The sequence below is a fragment of the Terrapene carolina genome, unplaced genomic scaffold (assembly GCF_002925995.2).
Source record: "Terrapene carolina triunguis isolate 2854851 unplaced genomic scaffold, T_m_triunguis-2.0 Scaffold436, whole genome shotgun sequence".
Taxonomy (NCBI): domain Eukaryota; kingdom Metazoa; phylum Chordata; order Testudines; family Emydidae; genus Terrapene; species Terrapene triunguis.
Genome location: NW_020664787.1, coordinates 453,762 through 466,698, shown reverse-complemented (window position 1 = coordinate 466,698; position 12,937 = coordinate 453,762). Strand labels below are relative to the sequence as shown.

Here is a 12,937-nt window from a genome sequence, read left to right as displayed (position 1 = left end):
AATACCTTTCCAGAGAAAAATCAGGTTGCATTAAGTCAAAAAAGGGTACAACAATTTTAAATGTGAAAATTATCCCCGACATCTAACTTTGCCTTTTTTTTTTTAAACATGATTACTTAAATATAAGTATATGCCAGACAGCTTTCTCTTACATTACTTTTCTAGTGAAAGTATATATAAAATAACTTATGTTATTCTATTTCATATAATTGGGGGGTAATTTAGATACATGTATAACGCTCTATTAATATCTGCAAATGGTAAATAAGTGTCTATTCTTTATATTCAATAATAATAATAATAAATTGAGCTTAGATGGGGTAGAAAGGTGAGGTTTAGGAAAAATGGTACATTACTGAACATTTTTTTTACATGAAAAAACATTGACTACTGAATCTAAACAAATATAGTCTTCTAAGAAGAGGAGTTAACACGCAAGTGGGTATTTGAGTGCACATTTTATTTGTGCATGCAAGTGAGGCAATTTACTAATGCATATTTTCACATGTTGTACCAGCTTTTGAAAGTTGTACCCATTAAGGGGGGGGGGGAGCCAAAAATGAGTAGAGCTAAGTAGTTCCAGGATGTGCACATGTCCCCATAATGCCATGAATTGGAAACTTAGCCAATCAAATTGCTCCCTCAGTTAAGCACCTTTCCTAAATTGAAATATTCCCACATGGGAATAACTAGCTTCCTTACTAGCCACTCACTGTAACATTCTCAGAGTGCCTGAGATGAAGCTCTTTATGTCTTTAGATAACTCTCGCACTTTCCAAACTCATGCCAAAATTGTCCTACTTTTCAGATGTCCCCTGGACTTAATCTCTTGATCTTTTATCCACCTACTCCTCTGACCACTGTTCTCTCATCTTAAAATCTTCTCTGTAATTTCTTTCTGATTGGGGATAGTTTACTTGCTTTTTGCAGTCCCATCTACCTGGAACACTCTCCCTTGAGAGTCATCCATGTAACTAACCTCCCTACCCCTTCTCCCCTTTGCTTGTTCTTGCCACCTTTATCTCTACCCTTAGCCTAATATTATGCAAGAATATCTATTTACAATACCTCCTTGCTGCTCTTAAATTACACCTTTTGCTCTTTCTACTCCATACAATTTCTCTGCAGTGTTTTGCTCTGCTGTCTGTATGAGAGTCATACTGTATCCAGTTCTGTGAAGTATCATCTCATTATTTTCTCTCTAACTGTAAAGTGTCTTGAGATGAATAGATTTTCCTACCTATAAACTGAATTTCTGGATTCCCCTGCATTAACTGGGTCTAATGGGGCATCCAGTATTTCTGATAGCTAGGGAGATAGCTCTGCTTTTGGATTGGTCTTTTTGCTGTCTACAGGTATTTCATTGGTTTTGCTTCAGTGACCAAGCTCCACTGAGTTCTTATCTGGGTAAACTAATTACAAAAAAAATTACATAACTGTTGTTCTTTGAGATGTGTTGCTCATGTCCATTCCATTCTAGGTGTGTGCGTGCCCACGTGCACAGTTGTTGGGAGACTTTTGCCTGAGCAGTATCCGTCGGGTTGGCTGTGGCACCCTCTGGAGTGCCACGCTCAGGCGTTGGTATATCAGGCGCCACTGGCCCTATCCCCTCTCAGTTCTTTCTTGCCGGCAACTCCAACAGAGGGGTAAGAGGGCGAGTAATGGAATGGACACGAGCAACACATCTCAAAGAATAACAGTTGCAAAAAGGTCACCGTTTGTTCCTTCTTTGAGTGCTTGCTCATGTCGATTCCATTCTACGTGACTCACAAGCAGTATCCCTGGAGGTGGGCTCAGAGTGCACAGACATGTGGCTTGTAATACTGCTCTACTGAAGCCAGCGTCATCTCAGGCTTGCTGGGTAAGCACATAGTAAGGTGTGAACGTGTGAATGGACGACCAGGTGATGGCCCTGGAGATATCTGGAATTGGAACATAGGCCAGAAAGGCTGCCGCCGAAGCTTGTGCCCTAGTCGAGTGGGCAGTTACAATCGCCGTTGGAGGCACCTTCGCCTGATCATAGCAAAATCAGATGCAGGCGGTGATCCAAGATTAAATTCTCTGGGTGGACACTGGATGACCTTTCATCCTATCTGCCACTGCGACAAACAACTGCATCGACTTGCGAAATTGCTTGGTCCTCTCAATGTAGAAGGCTAGCGCTCTCCTGACATCCAGGAAGTGCAACCTACGTTTCTCCTCAGACTTATGAGGCTTTGGAAAGAAGACTGGGAAAAATATGTCCTGGCTTGTGTGAAAGTGCGAAACCACCTTAGGTAGGAAAGCCGGATGCAGCCGCAGTTGGACCTTATCCTTGAAAAAACACTGTATAGGGCGGCTCCAAGGTAAGTGCCCTAATCTCAGAGACCCTTCGGGCAGAAGATATCGCCATCAGGAATGACACCTTCCAGGAGAGCAGAAGAAGGGAACAGGACACCAAGGGCTCGAAGGGAGCTCTCATGAGCCATGCGAGCACCAAATGTCCCACGGAGGGACTGGGTCCCGGACCTGGGGCTTGCTCCAGACCTTTCAAGAACCGGACATGTTATCAGTGAAGACCAACCTGCCCTGGAATGGACGGTGAAAGGTTGATATGGCAGCCAAGTGGACCTTAATTGATGAAAGGGAGAAACTCTGGAGCTTGATAATGCATAAGGTAGTCCAGGATTGACTGCAGCAAGGCCTGCTCAGGCCTAACCCCTTGGGCCAAGGCCCAGCACATGAATTGTTTCCATTTGACCGGATAGGTTGCTCTAGTGGAGGGCTTTCTTCTACCCAGTAGGACCTGCTGGACGTGGGCCGAGCCTGTAATGCACAAAATCAAAAGGGAAAGAACCGCTGACCACTTGCTAGGCAAGGAAGAGAGGCGCTCCGACCAACCACCACGGGCGGTAAGAAGGAACTGAGAGGGCGTATGGTCGGCACGCCTAATATACTGACGCAGATACCAATAAGGCAAAAGTTTCCAATAACTATGCACGTGGACATGTACAAACCAAGAATGGAATCTGAAGAAGAATGTAAGATCTAAGATAAACAGCTTTTAAATAGTTAAAAAATTATAAACATTGAATGAACTACTTCTATCCAGAAAGAAAATCGGTTTTGTAACTGGATGCTGTCAATAAACTTCACATGTATTCCTTTAAGAACAAAGAGTGTACACTAGCCACACCATTCTTGGCTTTAGCCAGTACTAATAGAGCTTTAATCTTGACATGAGCCTAAGGGCCTGATCCAACACCAGTTGAAACCAGTTGGAGTCTGTCCATTGACTTCAGTGGGTATTGGATTGGGCCCTAAATAATTTGCCAAATCAACATTAAAAAATGACTTGTAGGACCAGATTTTCCAAGGAGAAGTAAATGGTTTGGCCTGTATAAGCTTTCATTGGCGTTCACACAGATAATTGCATGTATAAATAGGTAGTTGGCCAGTTTTGCTCACACAAAATTTCTGTTTGCTTGTGGACATATTTTGTTTTGAGGTGCACAACAGGTGCATGTGCATTTTTCCAGGTGCCCCATGTGACCTACTTTGAAAATTTGGCCCACAGACTATCAAGTGTTATTTTCAGAAGGTTGAGGGCTTCCTTTTGTGGGAGCACAATTTCATCCCAAAAAACTCTCATCTGTATTTTTGCACCATAAGTTGAACTCTGGGCACAGATCTGAGTACTTGCACCTCTTAGCTACCCAATTGCAGGTGAAAATGAGGAAGTTCGAAGGGCATTTATTCAGACTGCATACACAATTTCATTCTGTGCCTGCACAAACTGTGCCCACAAATGGAGGGATATCCTTCTTAACATTTACTCATAAATGTCTGATCCTACATTGCTTGTGTGTAGCTATAAAAAAAAAAAAAAAAAAAAAAAACAAAGACAGAAGAAAAGAATATGGGAAATGTAATTAGAAGCACATTCCTAGCCTTGGAAGGAGCACTTCTGCCTATTGTTATATTCTTTCCTTTACTGTTTCCTACTTAGCTTGCTGTGCTACAAAATTATAGGTGGGAACTGGGACATTCCCTTCATGTTTTTAAATCACTCACACTCTTTCACATTCTACTGTCGGTCCAACTAAGAACAATTACAAAACGTATGGTTCTGAGCTGCATTTGATTACCTGTGACTATCTTAATGATTTGCATTTTATGGGTAAAAACCATGCAAATTATTTTGTTTTAAACCCTTTGTTAAAATATGCAACATTCTCAGTTCGCTAATATTCTTGGTTTCAAATAGCTTCTAAAACAAAACTACGTTATTTTTTGTATATGAGAGACTCATTGCTGAAGTTATCTAAAGCGGAGTTTATCTCACGTTGTTGGACTAGGGTATTTACCACATACGGATTTTTCAAAGCAAGTAACTGGAGACCAGCTACATACAGTACATTGTCCTACTTTAGAAAAGGCAAAATAATCTACAATTTTTATGCATTGTGCTTATTTAGAGCGGTCTAATTTGACCAGATGGACAGGTTTAGCTTGCAGCTGTAACTCCATTCATAACATTGTTCTGTACGTTCACAAGCTAAGAATCTTGTGTATGGTCCTTGTTTATTATAAAAGGAATGTGGCCTGCTTGTGTTTAGGCATGTTGTTTCTCAAATATTTCTTTGTATCCTTCTCAGTATCTCATTCTTTCATGTGTCACAGGACATGCGAGGAAGCTTGTATTTGCCATCTCTCATAGCACTTTCAACTGTATCATAGAAACTAAAACTGTTTTGCTTTTAACCCTTTGGTGCTAGAAGTCAGAGTTTTCTGTTGATGGGAGACTTTGCTTTCTACCAGCACCTGAAAATCTTGACTCCCTCTGCCGCAGTCTTATTTTACTATCTGAACTTGATCGGACATAAGCTGCTCCCCTCTTCACCTTGCATCTTAAGACTAATAGTGCAAGATATGTTCTATGTACAACTAGAAATAAAATGAACATGCCATATGTGTTTGTAGATCTTTTCCTTCATGACATGACAAAGAATGGGCTAAATTCTGGCTTTTACAAACCATAGAAATTCCGGGGAGGGAGGGGGCAGAGTACCTGGGCTGCAGCAGCAGCAGTTCTGGCACCTTTCAATGAGTGCAGCATGTTCCCCCACACCACCCCAGAGATCTGCTGGCACTATATATCTTTCTGTGTATATGTATGGGGGCGGAGGGAGAAATGGCAAAATACGGTCCAGATCCTGCAAACTCTTACTCATGTGAATAGCTCTTGCTAATGAGAGTTGTCCTGTTAGTCTCACACTCCTGTGAGCTGAGACTACTCATGTAAGTAAGGGTTTTCAGGATCAGACTGCAAACTGGGTAATTAATTTTAATTATGGTTCTGAGATTTATTAAGCACTCCCCAGACGCTTTTAGTAAAATTTGCATGTACAGTTGTTGAAAAAACCACCCCAATTGTACTTTGTTTCCTAGGCAATGAAGTTATAGGTAAGAAACGAAGTGGATACCACATGTGTGTGTGCGAGCACATAAATCTATATATAAAATAATCTTTTTTGTTTATAGATTAATTTCTCATTTCATTTCACATTAAACTTTAATCTGTCAAATTTGTCTTTCATTCAGTGCCTTTGTAAAATATCTAGATGTTGTATTATACAACAGCTAAGCCTCTCTTAATCTTGCAAACTCTCAGTTAGTATGTGATTGGAATCAATTCTTTGGGTTGATTTATGTTCTGCTTTTTAAAAAACATGTCTTGTCCTTCTCTAGAAACTGTAACTATACAAGGAATGAAGGGGAGATCGATGGTATCATCATTATGGCCTAATAGTAATCAATATTCGAGTAATGCTTCTCTCTAAGATTTACCTTTGCTAATTCTCTTGTCTGCTGTGGTTTGTGTTTCATTTGCATCACAGCTAAAAATGCTAATTGTGCCTGCAACTTTAAAGATATTTAAATATAGTGAAAAACAATGATGTTGTGTTTTTATACACAACGAAAAGTAGCTCAGTGAATTTAAAAGTAGGTGAAGTATATTTTTTATAATAGTGGGACAATAATTATCACTTAAATTTTATATAATAACTTAATACTTAAGTATATTCTCTAAAAAATAATATTGACATGTTGAATATTAGCAACTGTTTGTTGGGGATTAAATTAATTTGTCATAATCTTGCATGAGACAGATTTTCCGTTTAGTGTTCCATCAGTAACATTGATTATATCTTTAAGATGGTTGGAAATCCTATCCAGAATCCTGGCCTAACCTAAATTAATATTTTAATCTCAAATTCACAAAATAAAGTTCTTCAGTTTGGGATATTCTCCCCAGATCCCATTCTTTGGAGGACACAGAGCCATTGAAATTCAAGTTTTAGGTAGGTAATTGTTTACACTAGCGCATGTATTGATTACCATATATCTCCTTGTATATGCATCTGTAACCGCACACGACTGTGCTTTTCCTCCTCATAGAACATGTAGGACCTGCTCTCACTGTGACCTCATGTAATACTGTCATACTTTAGTTGGTATTTGCTGTGGATAAGTGTTAAGAGTAAGAAAAAGCCTTCAGGCTTTAAAAATTTTACTTCCTATTAAGCCAGATGGTTCAAATTCAGCTCTGATGTAAGCCAACGGAACTTCAGCAGAAGTCAGGTTGCTTTACTCTGTGGCTGAATTTATCCCTGTGTCTGTCACACATTGACAGAGTGTCTATTACTCTGGATCACACACTGGTGGAACGTTGGGGTGATGTTCCTGAATTATCCAGTCTGTGCTGATCAGCAGAAGAGCCTCAATGTTGCTGTTAGTTGCTTGGCATTATTGCTCTTAATTACTGATCTGAAGACTGAACCACTTCTAGGTTTCAAAAGTCTCTGGAACTAAGAAGCGATCCAGGTCTTTTGTCAAAGGAGAAGTTGAGCATTCTTTTCTTCAGTCATTGCACCTCTCCCTCATCATCCCAGAGCATCACCTAGAGGCTAAATTCAGTTAAGAGAATCTTCTTCTCAAGGGTATCCCCTGGACATGAGCATCAACAACTCACCTTCAATTTCATTTTCTTCAAGAAAAAGCATTTTCCTAAATTTAGGCACATTAAAGCCTGGCCGCCTAGTGCCAGCAGCAACAACTTCATATTCTTAACAGTAACAGAACTAAATGGCATCTCAGAAAGTTAGAGATTCTACAGCAGGGCCAGCCTTAATTACAAGCAAGGCAAGGGAGATGCATGAATCCCATCCGTGCTCTGCAATTCACAAGCTAGTCCTATATTGCGCTGTGGCAAAGGAGAAAACAATTCACCCTCTGTGCACAAATTCCAGCTCAGTAGAACAACATCTATGCTTGAATTTCCTCCCTACTGACAGTTTAGGGCCACATAAATTATAAGGACATCCCTGTTTTTAGTTGAGCCATTCTCCTACTCCACGGGAGTGGAATTTGTTACTGAATCAGATACAAGGCCTAATTTTTCAATCCATACAGTAAGTAGTGTCTTCTGGTCCCATGCTCCTATTATTTTGTTTCCTTACTGGTCATCTCAACTGCCTATAATGTCAGTCAGCTGCAAGACCTGCTGAAAGATGTATGGCTTAGTCTTCCATAAGAATAAATTAGTCCTCAGGATGCCCATTTCCTCCCAAAGGTAGATTTTGGATTTATCCAGTCCTTTACACTTTGTCCTCTTCCTCAGACACTGGGTACCAGGAGAACATATTGTCATTATAAAAAAAAAAAAAAAAAAAAAAAAGACATCAGAACACATTATTGCTTGAGTAAAGAGTCTTAAGTTTATGATACTAGAATTCCGTGTTGTGTGTGGACACGAAACAAGGGGCCCATCAGTTTCCAGAGTCTATGTAGATGGATAACCTGTATATCTTTGTGACTTCTCTGGAGGCAAATGTATTCCAGAGGGTCGAATACCATACAACAACAGCAAAGTGACTTCCACAGATTGACTAAACTCACATCATTTTCCATGTGGCTTGCACTTGGTGTCTTTTTTCCCCCTGCTCTTCAACCCTTCCTTTCTTCAGGGACAATAATTCAGAATCTTCAAAGAGTAGGAATCTGTGGAGGATAATCCCAAATTAAGGAGAACAACAGGTTATTTACCAGTAACAGGAGTTCTCCTATTGGCTCATTTCCCCCACAGATCCATTGTATCCCACCTGCCTTTCTATTGAGAACTACAGTCAACTTGCAGTGGAACTGAAGGAGGGTGTGATAGTGACACACTAGTAGTCTGGAGGTAAAATGACATTCAATGCATGCGCTAGTGCATATGTGTACTTACCTGAAATTTGACAACTTCAACAGCTCCATAATGTCTGAGGTGGTGCTCTCATATATGCCTAAAGAGAATCCGGCTCTTTGGAAGAGATAACCCAATAAAAGAAATTCAGTTACTGGTAAGTAACATAATTTTATTTGATTTAAGATGCTGAGCCACAATTATAATGATTCCTGATCACCTTCATTAATCTGTAACAGTTGAAGTTGCCATCTGCTTATTTTGTGCACATGATTATTGATTATTATCATTAACAAACTAATATTTTATACTGAAGAGAGAAACTATGAACACAAATTTCAGGAAATTAATTCATAACTTTTGTTATGTGAGAATTATAAATAGCTTTTCTTTTCAAGATTGTATCCAGTTTCCAATTCTAACTCAGAATGTGTGAGAAAGCACTACATCTGATAGGCTCAAAATTTGACTAATATTTTTGAGCTGTTTGTAAAATCTATGCAATTCTTTATGGTCTTCAGTCTGCTCTCTTAGAAATAAAATCTCCAACTGATTTCAGTTGTGCAAGATGAGGTCCTAATTAAAGAGAAACCTAATTGATTTCAGTGGGCTTTGGATCAAGCCCTTTAAAAGAGTCCATTATATTTAAAATTAATTAAATGTCTTAGAAATCAAAAGATTCAGGGAAATTGCCAACTAGCATATGGTATGTCCATGTTTACTTCATTCTATTCAACTGTGAAACAAATGTTTTTCTCTTCTTTGCTGTGTGATAAAACATTTAACAGAAAAAATTGTTATAAATAATCAGTTTTTTAATTTAAAAAAAAGTCATATTTCTTCCTAACTATCATAAAGCATCTTTCTGTTTGCAGACATCTAGGAGTAATAACTTCCTTACCTGTAAATACTGTAAACTTCCATTCTCGGAAAGGAATTTTATTGCAATGGCTTTAAAGGACTTTTCTCCAACTTCCATGTTTTTGTCTTTATTAAACTTTCTTTTTTCTCAAGCTCCTCGTAGTCTACATTGTGACTTCATGTATTTATATAGCTTTTCATGTATATTTCAATGCCTATGTATATTCATTCTCCCCCTCCTTCCTCTCCCCCCACACACACATTTTAAGAGAAAGTGGAGAAAGTGCTATTTAGAAACATTGGCCTGATTCTGATTTCATATAAACCAATTTTACACCTATGTAACTCTGTTGACTTCAGTGGAATAAACTTCTGATATACTCAAAATCAAGCCTAGTATATATTTAGAGTCTCCTGAACTGTGGGTCGAATTGTGTTAACTCATATTATTTTGTTTATTCAACTAAATTATTATAGTCCCATTCCTGCCATGGGAGATGCATACAAAACTTTCAATAATTGGACATGTAGGGCATGCTCCCTATTCAAATCAAGAGGGAATTTTGGGGAGTGTACCCCATGCCTAAATAAAGAAGGTTTTGGATCTATATCCCATGGCTGGATCAGCCCTAAAACAGAAGAGTAGATGGGATAGGTATTTAAATTTTGCTAAGCTTAGAAGTTGCGTGTGTGCGCTATTTTAATGATTTTTCCAGCATTAATGTGCAAAATGTGTTTGCGTTTCAAAGGAGATCAGTACTGCAAACAGAAATGCTAACTTGTCATTGTATTTTCTTTTTGTATAGATACCCTGCAATCTCAGCTTATCAATATGGGCGTTATCCCTACGTTAGTGAAATTGTTGGGCATTCATTGCCAAAATGCAGCTCTGACTGAAATGTGCCTTGTTGCATTTGGCAATTTAGCAGAACTTGGTAAGTCCAGGATCATAACCCCAAACTACTGTCAAATTGTTTAACAAAGGTTTTTTGTTTTTTTAAGATTAAATCAAATTAATTTTAACTGAAATTTTCAGTCCTCTAAATGTATGCAAAATAAAAATCCTGGGAGCGCTGCTTATTGTCTCTTTAGAATTTATAGCTGGTTGTCTGCCTTTTTAAACAAACAAATTCATCTGGGTACTTAATACAACTAACATTTTATGTTAAATGTATTTAATGTAACTATGTGTATTTTAAATTATTTAGGTTTCTCTCCTTGAATATTGTTACCTAGTGGTGAACCTGTGGCAAAGGGCCAAATTCAGACCCTGTTTAATTCCACTTAAAGTTAAATGAGGCATGAATTTGGCTCAAGAAAACATTCACCAAATGGGAATGGGGACAGACTCGATTCATAAACTTGTCTCTCACCATTAAGAATATATACCATTAAAAATATTCTAGGCTACATACTTGCGTTTATAAATAATTACAAATGATAAGAAAGAGTTGATGTAAGCTTGGCAGATGAAATCACAACTGCATTTTAGAAAAAGCATGTAAAATTTGATCAGATCACATTTTGGTCAACTCTGTGGCCCAAATTCTGCTCTGATTCACCTGTACAATACCATTGCTTTCAATAGGATTGCATGGAGTGTAAACGAACACAGCATTTGGCTCTATATTTTATTATTCATTCATTATCTGTTGGTGATATTGTAGAATATCAATTGAGTTCCAGGCATTTTAAGAACTGGGGCCCAAATTCTGTCCTGATGCAAACAAATCACCTGCACATGTAGCCCTGTGATTTGTTTTTGCTAAGGGATATAGCAGTATTCCAAGAAACAGTTATAAAATTGCAACGCTGAAAAGGCTGGATGGTTTGAGATATTACCAATAGATTATATGGGGCTTGTTATTTCCAGACCAGGGCAAAGTAATTGGAAGTTGCTAGCATTTGATAGCCATTTGGTGGCCTGAATTTATTAGATAGCTCATAGATTCATAGGGTTGAAGGCAAGAGAGACCATTATGATCATCTAATCTAACCATGTATATAACACAGGCCACAATATTTCACCCAGTAATTCCTAAATCAAGCCCAGTGTATTAGTTTCAGAACTGCTCCTGGTCGACAAGTTTCCGTATAACAACAAAAGAGCTATCATAATTGACACTAATGGCAAATATTAAATTGTAAATTCTTCAGGCAGGGATCATGTCTTTATATGAGTGTACGTTACACAGCACACATGGGCCCCAATTTTTACTGAGGACTTTCAGTACTGTCACAATACAGATAAATAAATAATAGCATTAATTATTAATAATCTTTGCTAGTCTCTCCACTGATGTCCCCAGGGCTGAATGAAAATAGAGACTGAACTATTCTCCCATCCTCAGAGGTGGTCTAGGTTTGTTCAGATGAGGGTTAAGACACCGTGGCAGAACCATGTAAAGGAAACTTGCCTGAGTCCTGCTCTTGCTGTACCTGCACAATGAATATGTTGAGTACAATCTTCAGGTCTTTATAGGTATGTATACACTGCAATAAAAGATCCCGTAGTATGGCAGTAGACATTCAGGCTTGTGTTGGAACCTGTGAGGTGGGTGAGCATCTCAGAACCCAGGTTCCAGCCCAAGCCTGAATGTCTACGCTGCAATTTTTAGCCTTGCAGCCCAAGCCATGCGAGCCAGAGTCAGCTGGCCCAGGCTCTGGGACTCAGTGCCACAGGTTTTCTGTCGCAGTGTAGACATACCCTCAGTTTGGCAAAAAATTAACTTAACTTTTAATAATTTAATCCCATATCAGAATTGCACTAGAAAGTCTTATTATAACATTAATACTTCAATTTTGTTTCGTAACCATAGGATCTTATTCTTTGGTCCTTACCTCTCAATAATATAAAGGAGACTCTCCATAATGCAGTTAACTCCCTTGGTTAGCATTATGTAAAACTCCCATCCTGCTGTGTTAAAGTAGAGCACAAGCCTAGTAAGAAGGGTGGGGATTGGGTAAAAATAGGTGTTACTAATTTACCAATTTACTTGTAGGTGTAAGTGGGGGGGGTGGGAGTGGTACAGTGGTTCATTGAACTCAGTTAAGTTAGGCTGCCTCAGAATTAGGCAGCTCGCTCATTGCCTCATGGAATGAGAGGCATTAAACTTGCCCTACTCTAAAGCCTGGTCTACACTGGGGGGATCGATCTGAGTTACACAACTTCAGCTACGTGAATAACATAGCTGAAGTCGACATACTTAGATCTACTTACCGCGGTGTCTTCACTGCGGTAAGTCGACTGCTGACGCTCCCCCGTTGACTCTGCCTGCGCCTCTCTGGTGGAGCACCAGAGTCGATTTATCGCGTCTTCACTAGATGCAATAAATCAACCCCTGCTGGATTGATCGCTCCAGAGGTAAGTGTAGATATGCCCTAAGAAAGCACACCCGAATTCTAAAGCGCCGCACTTTTTAAAACAACCTCTCTTTTTGTCAGATGCGCAGATACTATCATTTTCATTTAGAGTCAACTGCCAGGGCAAAAACCGAGGCTGGCTTTATGGCCTTTATGGAAATTTAGCTCTAAATGAGTAATTGTGAAGCTATAAGCCCTAAAATGTTTTTCGTCTTAAAATTCCTCAACATAAGCAAAGGGCGAAAGAGACCGTGTCAAGAGCTGGGAAGTAGCTCCCTTTTCTTTGGGCAAATGGAAAATGCTATTGAGAAGAATTGGTACAATACTGCAACATGGCCCTGATCCAAAGCCCACTGAAGTCAGTGAGCCATAGGGCTTCTTACATAGCCGCAGCTGCTCAGCTATGGACTGGACGAAAGCTGCTTGAGACAGTAGTCCAAGTGGAAGCATTTTAGATTGGGGCACATTTCACTGCAGAACCCAGAT

General features: G+C 39.2%; 1 protein-coding gene across 6 annotated transcripts in view; it reads left to right on the top strand.

The window, feature by feature from the left end:
• Window positions 1-12,937, top strand: part of RAP1GDS1 (Rap1 GTPase-GDP dissociation stimulator 1) — a 157,831-nt gene that overhangs the window by 119,936 nt on the left and 24,958 nt on the right. For all 6 annotated transcript variants that reach the window (XM_024212836.3, XM_024212838.3, XM_024212837.3 and 3 more), the window contains one exon: window positions 9,895-10,023. In XM_024212836.3, coding sequence (XP_024068604.3) covers window positions 9,895-10,023 — 129 coding nt within the window. The remainder of the gene's footprint in view (window positions 1-9,894; window positions 10,024-12,937) is intronic.